Source organism: Vulpes vulpes, chromosome 1 (genome assembly GCF_048418805.1).
Source record: "Vulpes vulpes isolate BD-2025 chromosome 1, VulVul3, whole genome shotgun sequence".
NCBI classification, from domain to species: Eukaryota; Metazoa; Chordata; class Mammalia; order Carnivora; family Canidae; genus Vulpes; species Vulpes vulpes.
The window spans coordinates 160,866,455-160,883,792 of NC_132780.1; the positions used below are offsets into that span (position 1 = coordinate 160,866,455).

The 17,338-nt window shown below is 34.8% G+C and overlaps 1 protein-coding gene across 8 annotated transcripts in view; it reads left to right on the forward strand.

The window, feature by feature from the left end:
• The window catches only part of ADGRB3 (adhesion G protein-coupled receptor B3), a 707,424-nt gene extending 699,906 nt beyond the window's left edge, over nucleotides 1-7,518 (forward strand). For all 8 annotated transcript variants that reach the window (XM_025991123.2, XM_072735057.1, XM_025991125.2 and 5 more), the window contains one exon: nucleotides 6,708-7,518. In XM_025991123.2, coding sequence (XP_025846908.1) covers nucleotides 6,708-6,896 — 189 coding nt within the window. In that variant the 3' untranslated portion in view covers nucleotides 6,897-7,518. The remainder of the gene's footprint in view (nucleotides 1-6,707) is intronic.
• The last annotated feature ends 9,820 nt before the right edge of the window (nucleotides 7,519-17,338 follow it).

Sequence of the window (17,338 nt, forward strand, 5' to 3'; positions counted from 1 at the left end):
ATATACTGCAAAATGATCACTTAGTTAATCTAGTTTCCTCTTGCCAGCATATAAAATGATGTAATATACAATATTGTTAACTATAATCTCATTCTATATATTACATCCCCATGATTTATTTGTCTTTGAAGTGTGTATATGTTGACCTCCTTTTCCCATTTCACCTTCCTCCAAAACCCCCTCCCTGTGGGCAAGCAGCAATGTATTCTTTACACTTATGAGTTTTGTTTTGTTTTTTCATTTGTTTTTTATATCCTACATATAAGTGAAACCATATGGTGTTTGTCTGACTTATTTCATAATAAGCATAATAACCTTTAGTCTATACATGTTGTCACAAAAAGGGCAAAATTTCATTATTTTTTATGACTGAGTAGTATTCCATTGTATATCTGTAAACCACTTCTTCTTTATCCATTTGATTATTTCCATATCTTGGCCACGTAAATAATGCTGCAATGAACATAAGGGTGCATATGCCTTTTCAAACCAGTATTTTCATTTTCTTTAAATACCCTCTATTTTTAGTTTAGTAACCTCCATACTGTCTTCCATAGTGGCTGCACCAGTACACAAGGGTTCCTTTTCCTCCACATCATTGTCAACACTTTTTATTTTTTGTCTTTTTGGTAATAGACATTTCCAAAGGTGTGAAATATCTCATTGTGGTTTTGATGTGCCTCCTTTGTTATAAATTTATTGATCATATATGTATAGGTTTAGTTCTGGGCTCTTTATTCTGTTCCATTATTCTAAATATCTGTTTTTATGCCAATACTATACTGCTTTGATTACTATAACTCTGTGATAAGAGTTTGAAATCAGGGAGCATGATGGCTCCAGCTTTGTTCTTCTTATTCCAGATAGCTTGGTTATTTAGGATTTTTCATGGTTCCATGTACATTTTAGAATTTTTCTATTTCTGTGAAAAATGCCATTGCTATTTTAACATGGATTATATCAAATCTATAGATAGCTTTGGGTAATATGACATTTGAGCAATATTCTTCAAGTCTGTGAACATAGCATATCTTTCTATTTATTTGTGACTTCTTCATTATCACTCACCAATTTCGGTAGTTTTCTGTGTATAAGTCTTACACCTCTTTGGTTAAATTTATTCCTGCTTTATTCTTTTTTGGTATAATCGGAACTGTTTCCTTGATTTCTCTGATAGTTTGTTGTTAGTGTATGAAAACATAAAGGATATTTGTATGTGTATCCTGCAACTTGACTGAATTTATTGGTTATAGCAGTTTTTTTGGAGGAGTCTTTAGGGCTTTTTACCCATAAAATTATGTTCCTTACAAATAAGACAGTTTTACTTACTTCTTTCCAATTTGGATGTCATTTATTTCCTTTTCTTGCCTAATTGCTTCAGCTAGGACTACCAATACTGTACTGAAGAAAAGTGGCAAGAGTGGGCATCTTTGTCTTGTACTTGATCTTAGAGGAAAAGCTTTTACCTTTGCATCTCTGAGTATAGTGTTAGCTGTGGGCTTGACATATATGGCCTTTATTATCTTGAGGTACATTCCCTCTGTAACCACCTTTTTAAGACTTTTTTATTATAAAGTCATGTTGAATTTTGTCAGATGTGTTAGTTGCATCTGTTGAAGTGCTTATATGACTTTTATCCTTCATTTTGTTAATATGGTATGTCACATTGATTGATTTTCAGATGTTGAACTATCCTTGCATACCTGGAATAAATCAGATGTGATCATGGAATATCTTTTTAATATATTGTTGAAAATTGAGTTTGCTAGTATTTTGTTGAGGATTTTTACATCTGTGTTCATCAGGGATATTGTAATTTCCTTTTTTTGTGTGGCATCCTTGTCTAGATTTGGTATCAGGGTAATATTGGCCTCAGGAGATTGAAAGCGCTTCTTCTTTTTCAATTTTTTGGAAGAGTTTGAGAAGGACTGGTAGTAAATCTTCTTTGATTGCTTGATAGAATTCACTAATGAAGCCATCTGGTCCTGCCTGGACTTTTGTTTGTTGGGAGGTTTTTGATTACTGATTCAATTTCCTTGTTAGTAATCAGTCTATTCATTTTGTATTTCTTCATGATTCAGTCTTGGAAGATTGTATGTTTCTAGGAATGTACTCATTTATTCTAGGTTGTCCAATATATTGGCATAAATTATTCATAGTATTTTCTTACGATCCTTTATTTTTTTTGGTATTAGTTATAACATCTCTTTCATTTCTGATTTTATTTATTGGAACATTTTCTCTTTTTATTCTTAGTCTAGCTAAAGCTTATACACTTTGTTTAGTTTTTCAAAGAACCAGCTTTTTGTTTCACTGGTTTTACTATTGTCTTTTTAGTCTCTACTTCATTTATTTCCACTCTGATCTTTTATTTCCTCCCTTCTGCTAACTTTGGGCTTTGTTTCTGTTTTTCTAGTAAAGTTAGAATGTTTGAGATTTTTCTTATTTCCTGAGGTAGGCCTGTATCCCTGTGAACTGCATTTTCTGTATCATATAGATGTTAGTGTCCTTTATTTTCATTTTTATTTGTCTCAAGGTATTGTATTCTTTGATTTCTTTGTTGACCCACTGGTTATTGAGTAGCATATTGTTTATTATTATCATTGGTTTTCAGTTTCATGGGTTATGTTCTAAAAAGATGCTTGATATAATTTCAGTCATCTTAAACTTATTGAGACTTGTTTTGTAACTAACACATAACCTATCCTAGAGAATGTTCCATGTGCCCTTTAAAAGAATGTGCATTCTGCTGTTAAGTGGAATGTTCTGTATATATCTATTAAATCCATCTGGTTTAATGAATTCTTTAAGTCTAATGTTTGACTTCCTGTCTGCATGTGTAATAGTCCCCTAGTGTAATTGTACCATTATCAATTTCTCCTTTAGGTCTGTTAACATATGCTTTATTCATTTATGTGTTTCTAAGTTGGGTGCATGAGTACAAGGTTATATCGTCTTGCTGGATTGACTTCTTTATCATTATGTAATGCCCATTGTCTTTTATTAGTCTTTGTTTTAAAGTCTATTTTGTCTGACTTAAGTATAGCTACCCCAGCTTTCTCTTGGTTTCCATTTGCATTAAACATCTTTTCTCATACGTTCACTTTTAGTCTGTGTGTGTCCTTAAACTGAGGTGAGTCTCTTATAGGCAGCATGTAGATGTGTCTTGTTTTTTTTTTTTTTAATCCATTCAGCCACTCTGTATCTTCTGATGGAAGAATTTGGTGCATTTACATTTAAAGTAATTATAGATAGGTATGCACTTATTGCCACTTTGTTTTCTATCTGTTTTTGTAGTTCTCTTTTCCTTTTGTCTTCTCTTGCTCTTTTCCCTTATGGTTTGATGCTTTTCTTTAATTTTATGTATTTACTACAGGTTTTAGCATTGTCGTTACCATGAGGCATGTATATGTATACATATATATGCCAATCTATATTACGTTGTTAGCAAATTAAGTTTGCACACATTTTAAAACTCTAAATTTTAATACCCTGCCACGTTTGATGTTTTTGATTTCACATTTCACATCTCTTATTTTGTGTTTCCCATAACTAATTGTTGTGGCCATTATTTTTACTACCTTGTATTCTTGGTTGGGATTTTTGCTTTCAGCATTGACTACATCATGCCACTTTCTTCTAGCCTGCAGTTTCTCCCAAAAAATCTGCTGATATACTTATGGAGGTTCCCTGTACATAACAAGTTTGAGTTTGTTTGTTTGTTTTATTTTTTTCCCACTGCCTTTAAGTTTTTTTTCTTTAACTTTTGACATTTTAATTATAATGTGTCTTGGTGCAGATCTCTCTGGGTATATCTTATTTTGGAAAGATCTAGGCTTCCTTGACCCACAGGTCTATTCCCTTCATCAAGGTCAGGAATTTTCAACTATTATTTTTTCAAGTAAGTTTTCTCTCTCTTCTCTTGGACCCTTAAATATTATTTCACTCAATGTTGTTCTCTAGGTCCCTTAAGTTATCTTCACTGTTTGATTTTTTGTGTGTATGTGGTGCTCTGTTTGTATGAGTACTACTGCTGGGTACAGTAGTTCTTTACCATTAAAGAAGCATGGGTCCCAGACCGAAAGGATGTCCACACATTTGTGAACAATGGCAAGAACTACAGTACTACTGGGAATACCATGGGAGGCCAGAGGAGATGAACAAGAAATCCAACCTCATTAATTATATAACCTCAGAAATTCAGTCAGTCATACTGGCAATAATATTGTTGGAATCTAGACATTCAGACAAAGTTTAAAATTGACCATTTGAGTTCATGGATCTGTGGTGCTTGATCTTCAAAATATAAATGGAAAATCACATCAATTCCAAACATAAAGAATTTTCAAAGCCAATGAACAAATAATTTACATATCTTGAATCCTTTTAGGATGGAATTAATTGAACTTTGTCAAACTAAGGATTCCCAGAAAGCTCCTTTAAGACACAGCCTTTGTCTAAGATGAATAAGTCCTCTCTGTGGCTTGATGCAGCAGAATTCACACTAGTGAATCATTCAGTCAGTGACTGATGATTCAGGTCACTGTAGTGCCCTGAAATGTTCAACTATTCCCTATTGCATACAGAATAAATTCCAAATTGAGTGGCCTGGCATACCGTGTCCCTTATGATCTGGTTTTCAATCCACCTTCTGCCTGTTTATTCTATTCTTTTTCACTCCAATGAAAATGAATTGGTTATTTTTCTCAGAGTTGTCCCATCCACATGTTCTCTGGATTTTTACTTCTCAGTATGCATGCCTGTTCAGCCACCAAGCCTCCAATCACACATATCTTTATAACCAAGCTCATTCTTCTGTGACAATTCTGTTATATGCTTTCCACAAAAAGAAGCTTTATTTCCATCCTTGTCCATACCCCCTTATAGATGCAGATATATCTATATATTTATATCTTCATTTAACTATAAATACCTTCAAAATAAGTATAATTACTACATAAAGGTCATTTATTTAATACTAGGTGTTAGGCCAGGCTCCTTAACTTTTTTTTTTTTAATTTTGCAATCCTACAATATAGGTAATCTGCAGTTTGCCAATTCCTTTGGCCTCAAATATAAAACTTATCCATGTTTTGCAAATATTAAAGTTGAAGTTCATAGAAATTGAGTATATCGCTTAGAGTTACATTCATATGAAATGGAGCAACTGGAATTTGGACCTTAAATCACCCCCTTAAATCTTATGCTTCCTAGTGAACATGTTGGCTTACCATCCTTGATTTATCACTTTATCCTCCCTAGTGCCTAATATGATGCCCAACACAGAGCAGCTAAAAAATATTAGTTGAAGGGAGCAAGGAAGGAGGGGAAGGGAAGAGTTATAAGACTAGATAGTTCATAAGACTTTAGGATATTGGACTAAATAAGAATTAATCCCTTCCACATATCCTAAAGGTTAAAACTTTATCACATCTTAACTATTAACTATTATTTTCTTGTATCTCCTCATGATTAAGGTTTATATGTGTTAAAAACATTTAATATATTGAGGATTTTAATAATTTAATTTCTAGAGGGTTGTCTCTTTTATCTATACTTGAGAGTGATTTTTTTTTAGAGTGATTTTTAATATCCTCAGTAGAACCCAGACAATAATTGCAGTACCTGTTTTATGTTCCCCCTGCTAATTAATTATAAGCAGTTGTAGGCTAGAATTTAGGGTGGAGGGGGAGGAATAAAGGACACATTCAACAATTATAGTTGTTTAGGTGTTTTAATTTAATTTGTTCTAAAGAGAATTCACTTATGATTTCCTTCTTGTTCTTTGATGTCACTCAGCTTGGTCTATTCCATTCAAATTCTCTCATTTAACACTTATTTAAAATAAGTTCACTGCTAAATCTTAACAAAAAAATCAGGCTATAGAAACTTTGAATCATGTCTAATATTTATTGTGTCCCTACAACATAGAAGGTCTGGGTGGAGTCATAATTAGGCATATCTTAAATCTTAAGTAGTAAGACGGTATATACTTTGGAGCATAAGGAATTCTGGCTGGTAGACATTCCTTAACCCCTTATATTGCTAGATATATTTTCCAGAAAGCTGTGTTCTTTAAAGGGAAGAATGAGTTTTGCTGAATTAGTGTGCTGCCCAAATACATTAAAAAGTAAAAAACTGTGGGGGAATATACAGCAGTGAAAAAATAAATTACACAAAGGACATAGTAGCATTTTGATGTTCTAAAAAGGATAATTTCTTAAAAACTAAGCAAAGTTAATGAAATTCAGTTTTATGAAATATGACCATTTGGGGGACTGTTTTTATTATTTATAACCTGCCCCATTACATATCTTCAAATTTTATCTCACCAAAGATTCTGTCAAAATACGTAAATTTTCTACATTTAGTCTTTGCAGTAACACCCCCTTCCTACCTGAGTATATAGCTATGCTGACATTTCACAAGATACCCAAAACAAAACATCGTCTACTTTGTCTTCCATAAATTATTCAATTCCTTTGATTGCTGGAAAATTTTAGGATAACATAAAGAAGGTGTTCATCAGTTTGTGCAATGAAAGAAAACTAAAATCAAAACCATTTCCTGCAGCTGGCCACAATTTCAAATCATCTCTGAATCATATCAACTGGATTAGGGTCACAAACATGCTCTCTTCCTGGGAACTTAAACAAGCAGTAATACTCATCATCAAATAATGACTCTTTCCCCTCTTTCCTCAACAGGAAAATCCAGCACCAAACAAGAATCCATGGGACACTTTCAAAAACCCCAGTGAATACCAACATTATACCACAATCAATGTCTTAGATACAGAGGCAAAGGATGCTTTGGAACTGAGGCCAGCAGAGTGGGAGAAGTGTCTGAATTTGCCTCTGGATGTGCAAGAGGGTGACTTTCAAACAGAAGTTTAACGAAATCAAAATGGACTGAGGTGGATATGAAACAATTTATTGCACTGACACTTAAGACTTGGGAAGCCTGACATTTCTATCTGGACAGTGTGACTATCCTATGTCAGGACCTTCATGTGCCAAATGTCAGTGATGTTTGCATATGGTAACTTCTCACTAGTAAGGCTAGTGGAGAGAGGACCAGGTGTACAGTTCTGACCATCCTGTGTTGTAAGTACCCGTGGAATGGATTTGTAAGGTAATCTTTATAGATAAACCTCAAGCAACGATTCATGTTGTAACCGCTTCATATGGTTTAGTTTTCAAAAAACTTCACCATGAAGCACAATGTATATATTTATGCAGTTTTTAAAGTTTATAACAGTCTGTTTGGCCATTACTACACTTTTTACTTTATAATATAAAAGCAAAGTTTTTGTCATTAAATGAATGTTTGTTGAGCTACATTCTTCATTGCTTTAAATGCAATAAAGTAATAATCTCACTTTTATATGAATAATATATTTCACATCTTTATTATTGCAGTTTTCTCTAGAAAGCTCTGAGTAGCTTTCTCTGCTGCAACTGTGTATAAAATATTTAAAATGTTGTATGGTGTAAATAAACTTTTGTCTACATATCAGTTTTTTAGTGCATTTTATTTTGGATTTGTTGAACAGAAATTTACATATTTATAATTTTTTTTTCAATACAGATACTGAAAATGTATTCACAGTTTTAATAGCATACCGTTATTACTCCTTTGAGGCTAATGATTTCTCAAATGTAATAGTAGGTTTGTATAATGCTTCTGTATTTTCTACTCAAACATCCTTTGGAACAATGTACCATGTAAATGGGGCTTGTCAGAAATCTGCCATCATAGTCTTACATAAATATTATGTTTTTTTCTATCTTGTGGCAAAAATACAACTACTAGTAGAAAACAATAAGTTGCCATACAAAAAATAATACAGGGAAAATGTTTATTATAAGTAATGAAGTCCATTGCATGTTTCACAAAAGAAACTACTTGTACTATAGTTCTTCATAGCATACAAAAAAACGAACTTATTCAGGATTTTTTAAAAAAATCTTATCTGTATATTCTCTAGCAGAAGGAAAAGGGGAATTATTGTATTTAGTAGATGCTTTATGTCTGGTCTGAAAGTGGGAAATCTGAGGTGAGCTGGTCCCTGGTGTCCTCTGTAGTGGAAAGCCACACCGGTGATGTCTCCTGCTTTCTCAAAGCTTCATTAAAGGAAACATAGTGCAAAGCATGTCAGCAATTTTGTCATCCTTTTAATGGATGATGAGATTCTTTCTTTCAGTCTAAGGGAAGTATAGGGAATGGAAAGGAGATTAAGGTCTTCAAAATTCCTAGAACGTTTCTTTAGATTAGTTTATTGTTAAACCTAAACTGCATGGTCTTGTGTGGTCTGTCAGAAAATAAAGTGAGCTGGCTCCAGCTACCCATGACCTGGGGGACGCAACCCTGCAGGCCATGAGTCCAGCCAGAGACAAAGGTGCTTCAACACTCAAGTGCACCACTAAGCTAGAGCCTTAAAAACCGCCCAGCTCAGGCTGAACTCCTGTCAGATACTTAGAATGTTCTCAGTGTAAAGATGTTAAAAATATATTTTTAAGCAGATTTAAAAATAAAAGCAACAGCAGAATATAACATAACTAAGGAGTGATTTTTCTATAGAATAAACTTCATGCTAATTATACTGTAATTGTAATATTAAATGTTTATTAAATTTATAAGATGACTTTTTGGTGATAGGAATATTTAGCAAATTTCTCTCTCATTTCTTTCTATATCCACATATCTATAAATACATACATATGCATATATGTATATGTGTGTATATATACCTACATATGTGTGTGTGTATATATTACATATCCATATATATATATACACATGCTTAGCTCCATCTCCGTAACCTATAGAGTGAATGAAAACCATATAGGCAGTTTCCCATTTCAAACTGGAAAATCTTGAGTGGAAAAAAAAAAACCCTCAATAAGCATATATTTGAAAATGTAAATTCTATGTTTAGAAAACAAACTCAATATATTAGACTAATATTTCTTGTACAACTATAATAGTCACTGCCATAAAATGAAATCTATTTTTCTCACTTCTATTTTTCTCTAGTTCTAGTAATTCAATATCAGATCAATATATAAAAGCTAACCAGAGACTGCATACTTGAAAATGTTAGGGTAACTTTTTTGTTACTCTAAGAGGGATGTCAAGTTGTAGGGGTGCTTTTTGTTTTGTTTTGTTTAATCTATAAGGAAAACAACACAGGCAGGTCAGTAAGTACCAAGGAATCATAAGTTTAAGGAAGCTCTCTTTTTAGTCCACTTCTTGCAAGTTTCCATTGCACGAGCATATACATGTACCCTGCCAAAGCTGACTTGCAGCTGCCCCTTCGACAGTCCTGGGCAGTTCTCTCTGAGCGCATTGCATTCACAACCTGCTGAGAACTTTGTGCCCTTGGACTGGTAAGCCTTCCCTTTCCCCCACATCTAAATTTTATTTATGCTTCAAGGTCCACCTCAAACTTCATCTTCACAAAGTTTTTCATGATTTTCCAAGCAAGAAATAATTTCTCCTGTGAACTCTTATGGCAATGCTTCTGTACCTCTCTTAGGACTTTTTAAAAAACTTCTACCTTGTTATTTATACACATTTCTGATATCCTCTGGTGGACTGTAAGTGCCTGGAGGGCAGGATTCATGTCTGATCCATTTTTGTACCTCTTAAGGGACCTAGCACAATAATGTTCACACAATAAATGTTTGTTGAATTATTTGTGGAATTTATTTTAGTATTGCTTACAGCCATACATTCATATCAAGTCACACATTCAAAAGTGTTTCTTGAATAACTATTATGTATTTACTTGTTTATTAGGAGAATATAGGGCCTCTGTTTTAGGTAGCTCACAATCTGCTAAAGATGGAAAATTCAAATGTGAAAGTAATAATATTATTTAAATATTATAAGCTATTATTACCCTATATTGTTTTTTTGCCCTTAAGATTACCATATGAGGCAATAATTAATTAACATTCCATGAAGTTTCTACTGTCCCTTCCAGATTATTAAGTCCCCAATTCAAATAACCACAAATCCCATGGAGATACTTTTAAGGCTAGTAGTAGAGGCATAAAACTGAAAATATGTATCATCAGCTGATTTAGAGGTAGTGAGGCCAGTAGCTAATTGTAGCAGAAAAGGATAGCTGATCAAAATAGCAAGTGATCTTAAATAGATTTCGTTCTATAGTCCATTACGCGATTCTATTTGCACCACTTTACCTTTCAAATCCTCTTCAAATGTAGCTGCTTTCTCACTAGTTGTGTGATTACTTGCATATATACAGCAGGAGACAGAAAGGCCAACCCAAATTTTCAGACTGGCTTCAGACACTCTCTAAAAACATACGATCACAATTTTAAGAAGTTGCAGTCACTAAGTCACTGCTTCAGAAAATTTAGATTGCAGATTTGAAATCATTCACAGCTTCTTAGAAAATGTTTACTAGTTATTTCGAGTTCTCTATGTCAAAATAAAATGCCACACGTTTATATTACTTCATTGAACAATATGAAAACAAATATGTCTCCAGCACGTCAATCTGCACAAAGGTTTCTACAATGACAAAATCATCTTCCCCTGACATACTTCTGTAGTTAAATTCATAACTGGGGTAGTAATAGCAGAACCGAGAATCATAGAATATACAGATAGAAGAAATTTTATCAGCCAAAGAAAACGGCAATTATATTCAGGTGTCAAAAAACAAATCCAGACTTAGATAAGGAGAGACTTCATTTGAAAAAAAACTATTGCAATAGGGAAAACACTCCCAACTGTAAAACCTGTAAGAATCCCAGATGCCAGGCAGAAAGAGCTTTTCTTTCAGAGGGAAAAGCCAACAAGACTAGAAAGAATCAGATGTGGTAGAGTGAGGTGAGCAGACGGCTTGATTGGGTAGTTCAATTGGACGTGTCTTTCTTTGTGACCAGCCGACTGGGAGAGACACCTAACTGAAGTTTGGCAAAGTTAAGTTAGCAAGTATTTTGTTCAGATTGGTCAGTGGGGACAAACCGTTCACCTACCAATTTCTGAGATAAAGGATAGGAATTTCAAGGGTCTGTGAATGACTTTGTCATAAGTATACAAGGGATTTGGATTCACCTGAGAGTCTTATTCAATGTCAGAAGGGTGCTTCTTTTGCAATAAGTTGCTTCCTAGAACACAAAAGAGTGTGGGGATTTCCTGACTATTGCTGTTTTCCAAGAGCATAGGGTTCAGGTAAAGTTCAACACTGTCATAGGGAAAGAAACCAAGCCCACTGGACTGAGAAGACTTTTTCAAAAATTAATATTCAACCAGCAGTGATTAATAGGAAGAATTTTCTAATATTAGAAAATAGCTATGGCTCCTTTTTTTTAAAGATTTATCTAGTTGAAAGAGAGAATGTGAGTGGGGAGAGGGGCAGAGGAAGACAGTGAGAGAGAAAATCCTCAAGCAGACTCTCTGCTGAGCACAGAGTCTGATGTGACCCTGAGATCATGACCTGAGCCAAAACTGATTCAAATACTCAACCAAATGAGCCACCCCAGTGCCCCAACAATAACTATAGCTCTTTAAACAAAAATAATTCCAGAGTGAAAATGGTAAATATTATAAGCTAGAACATTTAATTTTCCTTAATCTGAGTTTACCAATTCTCTCTTGGTTTGGACTATTACTTGTATATTTACACCATACAACTTGCTAGTCAGAGAGGCCAGGAGCATAGAGTGAAGAAGCTACCTGTCTAAAGTTTAGTTAAACTGAGGGGAATAGTTAGACCTTCTTGGTCACAGGCAAACTAATAGATTGACACCTGAAAACTAGCTAAATATATAAGACTTATTTATAAGTTTAACTCACTAGCATCACTGACAGGATACATTTAGCATTTCTTACATAAAAACAAACAATTCATGGTGAAAATGATTGTTCTGATAGCAAACACCTATGTAAAAGACCTGCAAGCCTTTTGAGGAGTGTCTCTGAATACAACTTCCTCCTGGCCAAAACCACAAAACTCCAGTTAGAGGGATCAGCTCCCTTTTAATAAGTAATTTTCCACCAAAGAAAAGAGTCATGAAGATTGGAATTGAAGGTCAGCATTTCAATTCCTATTCTTTTAACCAATTTAGAGTTTTGCCAACTTTCCAGATGAATGCCTAGCATTATCTAATATCTCTTTTTTTCTCTCTCTCTCAGATCTAGAATTTCATTCCTAAAATTCAGAGAGTATTTTATGTAGACACTTCAAGATGATCTTAGGTTGCAAGTATGTTGTGCTTTATTCTGATGTAGAGTCAAGGTGTTTAAAAACTATATACAGTATGCGACAAATATTTATTTAGAACCAGTTGCCATATAGATACTGTATTAGGAGGTGGTGATTCAACAGTGAACAAAATTTGGTCTCTATTTTCAAGGGACTTGGTATCTTTGGGGACACACAGACCAACAAACAATTGCAATAACTTGATGGATCCATAAGGAAAAGAAAGAAGAACATGTAATAGGAATATCTGGAAAAGGCACTGGATGCCTGGGTAGTTCAGTGGCTGAGTATCTGCCTTACGCTCAGGGAATGATCCTGAGTTGGGGGATTGAGTCCCACATCCGACTCCCTGTGAGGAGCCTGCTTCTCCGTCTTTCTATGTCTCTGCCTCTCTCTGAGTCTCTCATGAATGAATGAATGAATAAATAAATAAATCTATCTTTTAAAAGTAAAAGGCACTGATTAATAATAAGTTACTTAAAATAAAATGAGCAAGGACAATCAAGATGACACAGATTAATTTAGTACCTAAATTGTATGCCTCAATGTCCTAGACTCCTATCTAAATCTGTGCCAAATGATGGCTCTGAGCTTCCCAAGAACTAATATACACATAGAAACTGCAGTTAGTTACATAATTTATAGTGTGCCTAAGATAATGGCCAGCACTTCCTTTACAGAAACAGATCAACCAAGAAGTGCCTCTCATAAAACCTCATGCTGAATTACATGTTGAATTCTTTATCAACAATCTCCTTATAAATCCTCTGAGGGCTACAAAGGTAATTTTTGTGTCCTCTCTTGAAGAGTAATGTGATGGTTAATTATATTTCAACTTGACTAGATCACAGTATCTAGATATTGATCAAACACCAATCTAGGTGACATGGTGAAGTATTTTTTTGACAAGATTGACATTTAACTCAGTAGAATTTCTGTAAAGCAGATTACCCTCCATAATGTGGGTGGTGAGCCTCACAAAATCAGCTGATGGCCTTAAGAGAAAAAGGCTGAGGTCCCCCAAGGAAGAAGAATCTTCCTCCACACTATCTTCAGACTAGAGATGCAACATCAACCTTTCCAGGAATCTCCAGCTGCTAGTCTGCTCTTTGGATATCAGACTTGCCAGTCCCCAAATCACATGATTCAATTCCTTAAAATAAATCTATGTACACACTCACACACACACACACACACAGACACACCCTATTGGTTCTGCTTCTCTGGAAACACCTAAAACAAGTAAATACTTGATACCCAAATACAGTCACCAAAAATAGCTTTTCAAAAGTCAAAAAACTGTGCTTCAAGTACAAACCAAGTACTTGATCCCATGATCTGGCTGAATGAAAAAATAAATAAAATAAAAGGAGAACATTATACTTCAATAAACTACCCATGAACAGGATTTCTCAAAACAGTTTTAGTAATAATTTTAAGCTCTTCTAAGTGTTTATAAAACTTTATAAAAATTTATAAATATTCATTTAATCCTCAAAACTAACCTATAAAGCAGGTTCTATCATTATTTCCATTTTACAAATAAAGAAACTGAGATCTATAACTTTTCCAAAATCATATAAGGCAACAAATGGTAGAGCCAAGATTCATCCTCACAGTTCAGCCTAGAGTCTTAGCTCCAAATAATTCTGAATAGTTTTTTGGCAGCAGAAAGTTTTAGGTTAAACTTGCTGGCAAATATTTGGGATGAAATCAGGGAGATCTGTAGGATGAAGAAGAGGATGAGTATCCAAAGGATCACTTTCTCTCACACAGAATAGTACTGCGAAAGAACCACCAAGAACTTCCTCAAAACACAGATTTAGATTTAGTTCAACACAAGGGCATATGAGACACTGAGATCCCAAAGTTCTACATCATAGAACCTCAAAATGATGACTTTTGCTTGGAGAATATTATCAACAGGTTATTGAACCATTTTATGTTCATTAAAGTATTTTTTAAGTTTGGTATGTATGGAAAATCTAACTTTGAAGTGGTTTAATTTTCCAGTGATTCATGTAGGATAAACTGGCTACAAAATGTAACACAAGGTAACAAATTAGCAATAATGAGTCAATTAGATATTTACTAAAAATTGCAATTAGGGCTTTGAAGTTGTTCATTTAAAGTCACACTTGCAGATTATGATCACATCAGAGGTTGAGATATCACTTATGGCCATATTATCTCATGATCATAAAGTCATGTTAGGAGGGGGTATACTACAGGAGATTAATTATATCTTTTTGTTCTATAATTTGTGGAGGAGGGATGGTAAAATATCCAGCTGATGAAGAAGTGGTATCAAGTCATTAATGTGAAGAAGGAGCTAGGACACAGCCTGGATTTGTCCCACTGTAAATTCTCTTACTTTTGAAGAGACAATTATCACAAATTTTGACTCTCAAGGTAAAATGAAGACACAAGTTATGTGTAAGAATCATCATTAGCCAGGGAATCATATAGATAAATAAAAGTTACAGATAGTCTTAGATTTATGTTTTCATCCTCTCATAGAATTTCCAAAGTGAAAAGGAGCATAATAACCATGAAAGGAAGATTAGCTCTGTGTCCAAAACTTACTAGAATTCTCTTGAATATCAGTCCAACAACAGACTTGTGATTTTTTTCCCCTGTAGTAAACTGTCATGAATTTTGGACAAAATGTCTAGCAACTAGTAGTTCTAATTATGGGAGGAGTAGCTTGTTGTTCTTAAGAAATTATGACAATAACTTTCTTCAGCATTAACCCAGTGCAGTAGTAATAATTGTGATGATACAAATGTCAAATTGGCCAGGTATATTTACAGATATATTTTCATACCTTTACAGATTTACAATGCATAGTTGTTATTTGAATTAAATAACCAAACTAATTTGAATAGCTTTAGAAATATTTCAGTACAAACTCTGACCATCTGATGTCTTTAAATAAGAACATGCCCAGTGATTTTCATGTCTGGGCCTGGGTGGTAGGGGATGGTCCAGGGCTTTTGCATGATGGCTCTGTACCAATTTTCCCTTTCATGGGAGCAGAGGGAAATTGAGCACTGGAAGCAAGTGGTGAGACCTTTTGCTCCCAACCTTCCCAGTGACCCAAGGATCAGGAAAGCAGAATCTAGAATGGAGCGAGTTCATGGCAGAGCCTCCTCCTCCCTCAGAGTCCAGCCATCTCATCACGTAGTAGACAGTTTCAGCTGCCACCCTTTCCAAAAATCACTCTGAACAGACCATCTCCACCACAAAAGCTATTCTACTTGGACTTACTTTGCTTTTTTTTAGGATTTGGGAGTGTAAGTGTAGCCAGCTTTCTGGCAACTACCCATTTCCTTTTCACTTCTAGAGTTCCTTGGACCCAACCTCCAGGCAGATAAGCCCTATCAAATGGTCCATTGGATGTGAGACTTGGGATAGAGCACTTTATTTGTACAATCTCATTCTTGGTCATTCATCAGACAAGAGATAATTGGACCCACCCTTCCTCACAGGGAGGTGCAAAACTAAAGCATGCCACTTAACCATGCTTTGCATTGAAGCTCTTCAGTTACAATCATGGTCCTGCACTTTTACTGCTCTGGGTCCTCATTTTCTGGGAAACTCATTTGCCAAACTACCTTAAAGAAGGAAACATGAAGGTGCATGTGAAACTGTACTGAGGCTGATTGACTTAGGTGGAGTGGTGCTTGGGATGGCACATTAGCCTCAGTGTGGGCCAAGTGCTTTTCTTTTGCCACAGAAAGGCACAGAGTAGCAGTCCGAAACAACTTTCATCCCTGCCAAATTTGGCAGCAAATAGAGTCTTTCATAGAAATCCATTCTATGGCCTCTTAACCAGGGACCAGGCATCATCATCAGCACAATTTCTTTGTTTGAGCAGATTATTTATCTCATGAAAAACTTTATTAGGCTTTTAAAAATACTTGAATTATAATTACAGTTGTGGCCTTTCTTTAAATCTTTTTTATGAAGGTATCAGAAGAGATTCATATCCTAGAGATTGTTTTGTACAGTATGTACAAAAAATGATAATTCTATAAGTGCTTTTGTGGAATAGCCAAGAAATTGTTAATAATCACATTGCATTCAGATTTCTGAGGAACCCAAGCAGAGACCCTCTGCTTATATGTTTACCCGACATGTTTTCTGGGACATCTCAGAGCTGAGGTTGCACATCTTTTCTGTTGACATCGACATTATGACAACCATGTGTTTATATAGCCGGATGCTATCCCTTGTCCACAATTTCAAATGCTTCACTTCACCGCAGCTGTGCAGAGACCTTCCTGACCCTCTTTTAATTAGTATAATTAACTTCCAATGTTATAATTCTAGCATGGTAGATATTTTTTCAGAATCTATCACTTGACACTCAAAAAGAAAAATCTTTGAAAATTATTTTATTGTTAGAAGAAATCTTTCTTCTTTTATTCATCTAAGAAAAGCTAGTAGGCGTTTACAGGCATCTGCCTAGTTCTACAACATACGCCTGCAAAATCGTTTATGTGCATATACTCTCTGGTCAAGCAAGGGCTGCCCCAGAAGTTCTTGCTAAGTTGAGGGCTAAGGAGCGAGAGCAATCCATTCTACTTTGTACTCACAACCACATATGCAGAAATTGAAGTCATTTAGTAATGACTCTCTTTTTCTTTTCTTTTTTTTTAAGTTTTTTTTTTAAGATTTTATTTATTTATTCATGAGACACACACACACACACACAGAGAGAGAGAGAGAGAGAGAGAGAGAGAGAGAGAGAGAGGTAGAGACACAGGCAGAGGGAGAAGCAGGCTCCATGCAAGGAGCCTGATGTGGGACTTGATCTTGCATCTCCAGGATCACACCCCAGGCTGCAGGCGGCGCTAAACCGCTGCGCCACCGGGGCTACCCTGACTCTCTTTTTCTTAAGTTTCAAGTTATACTTATAAAGCCTAGATATTGCAAATTCCTGCACATCAAAGATTTTCTGTTAAAAAAAGGTTATAAAAAGTGGAAAAGAAGTGTTCAAAAATATAAATTAGATAATGAACATTAATTTATTACTCTGCATGGTTTATGGTTTTTCAACAATATATGGATTAAAAAAATAATCATTAT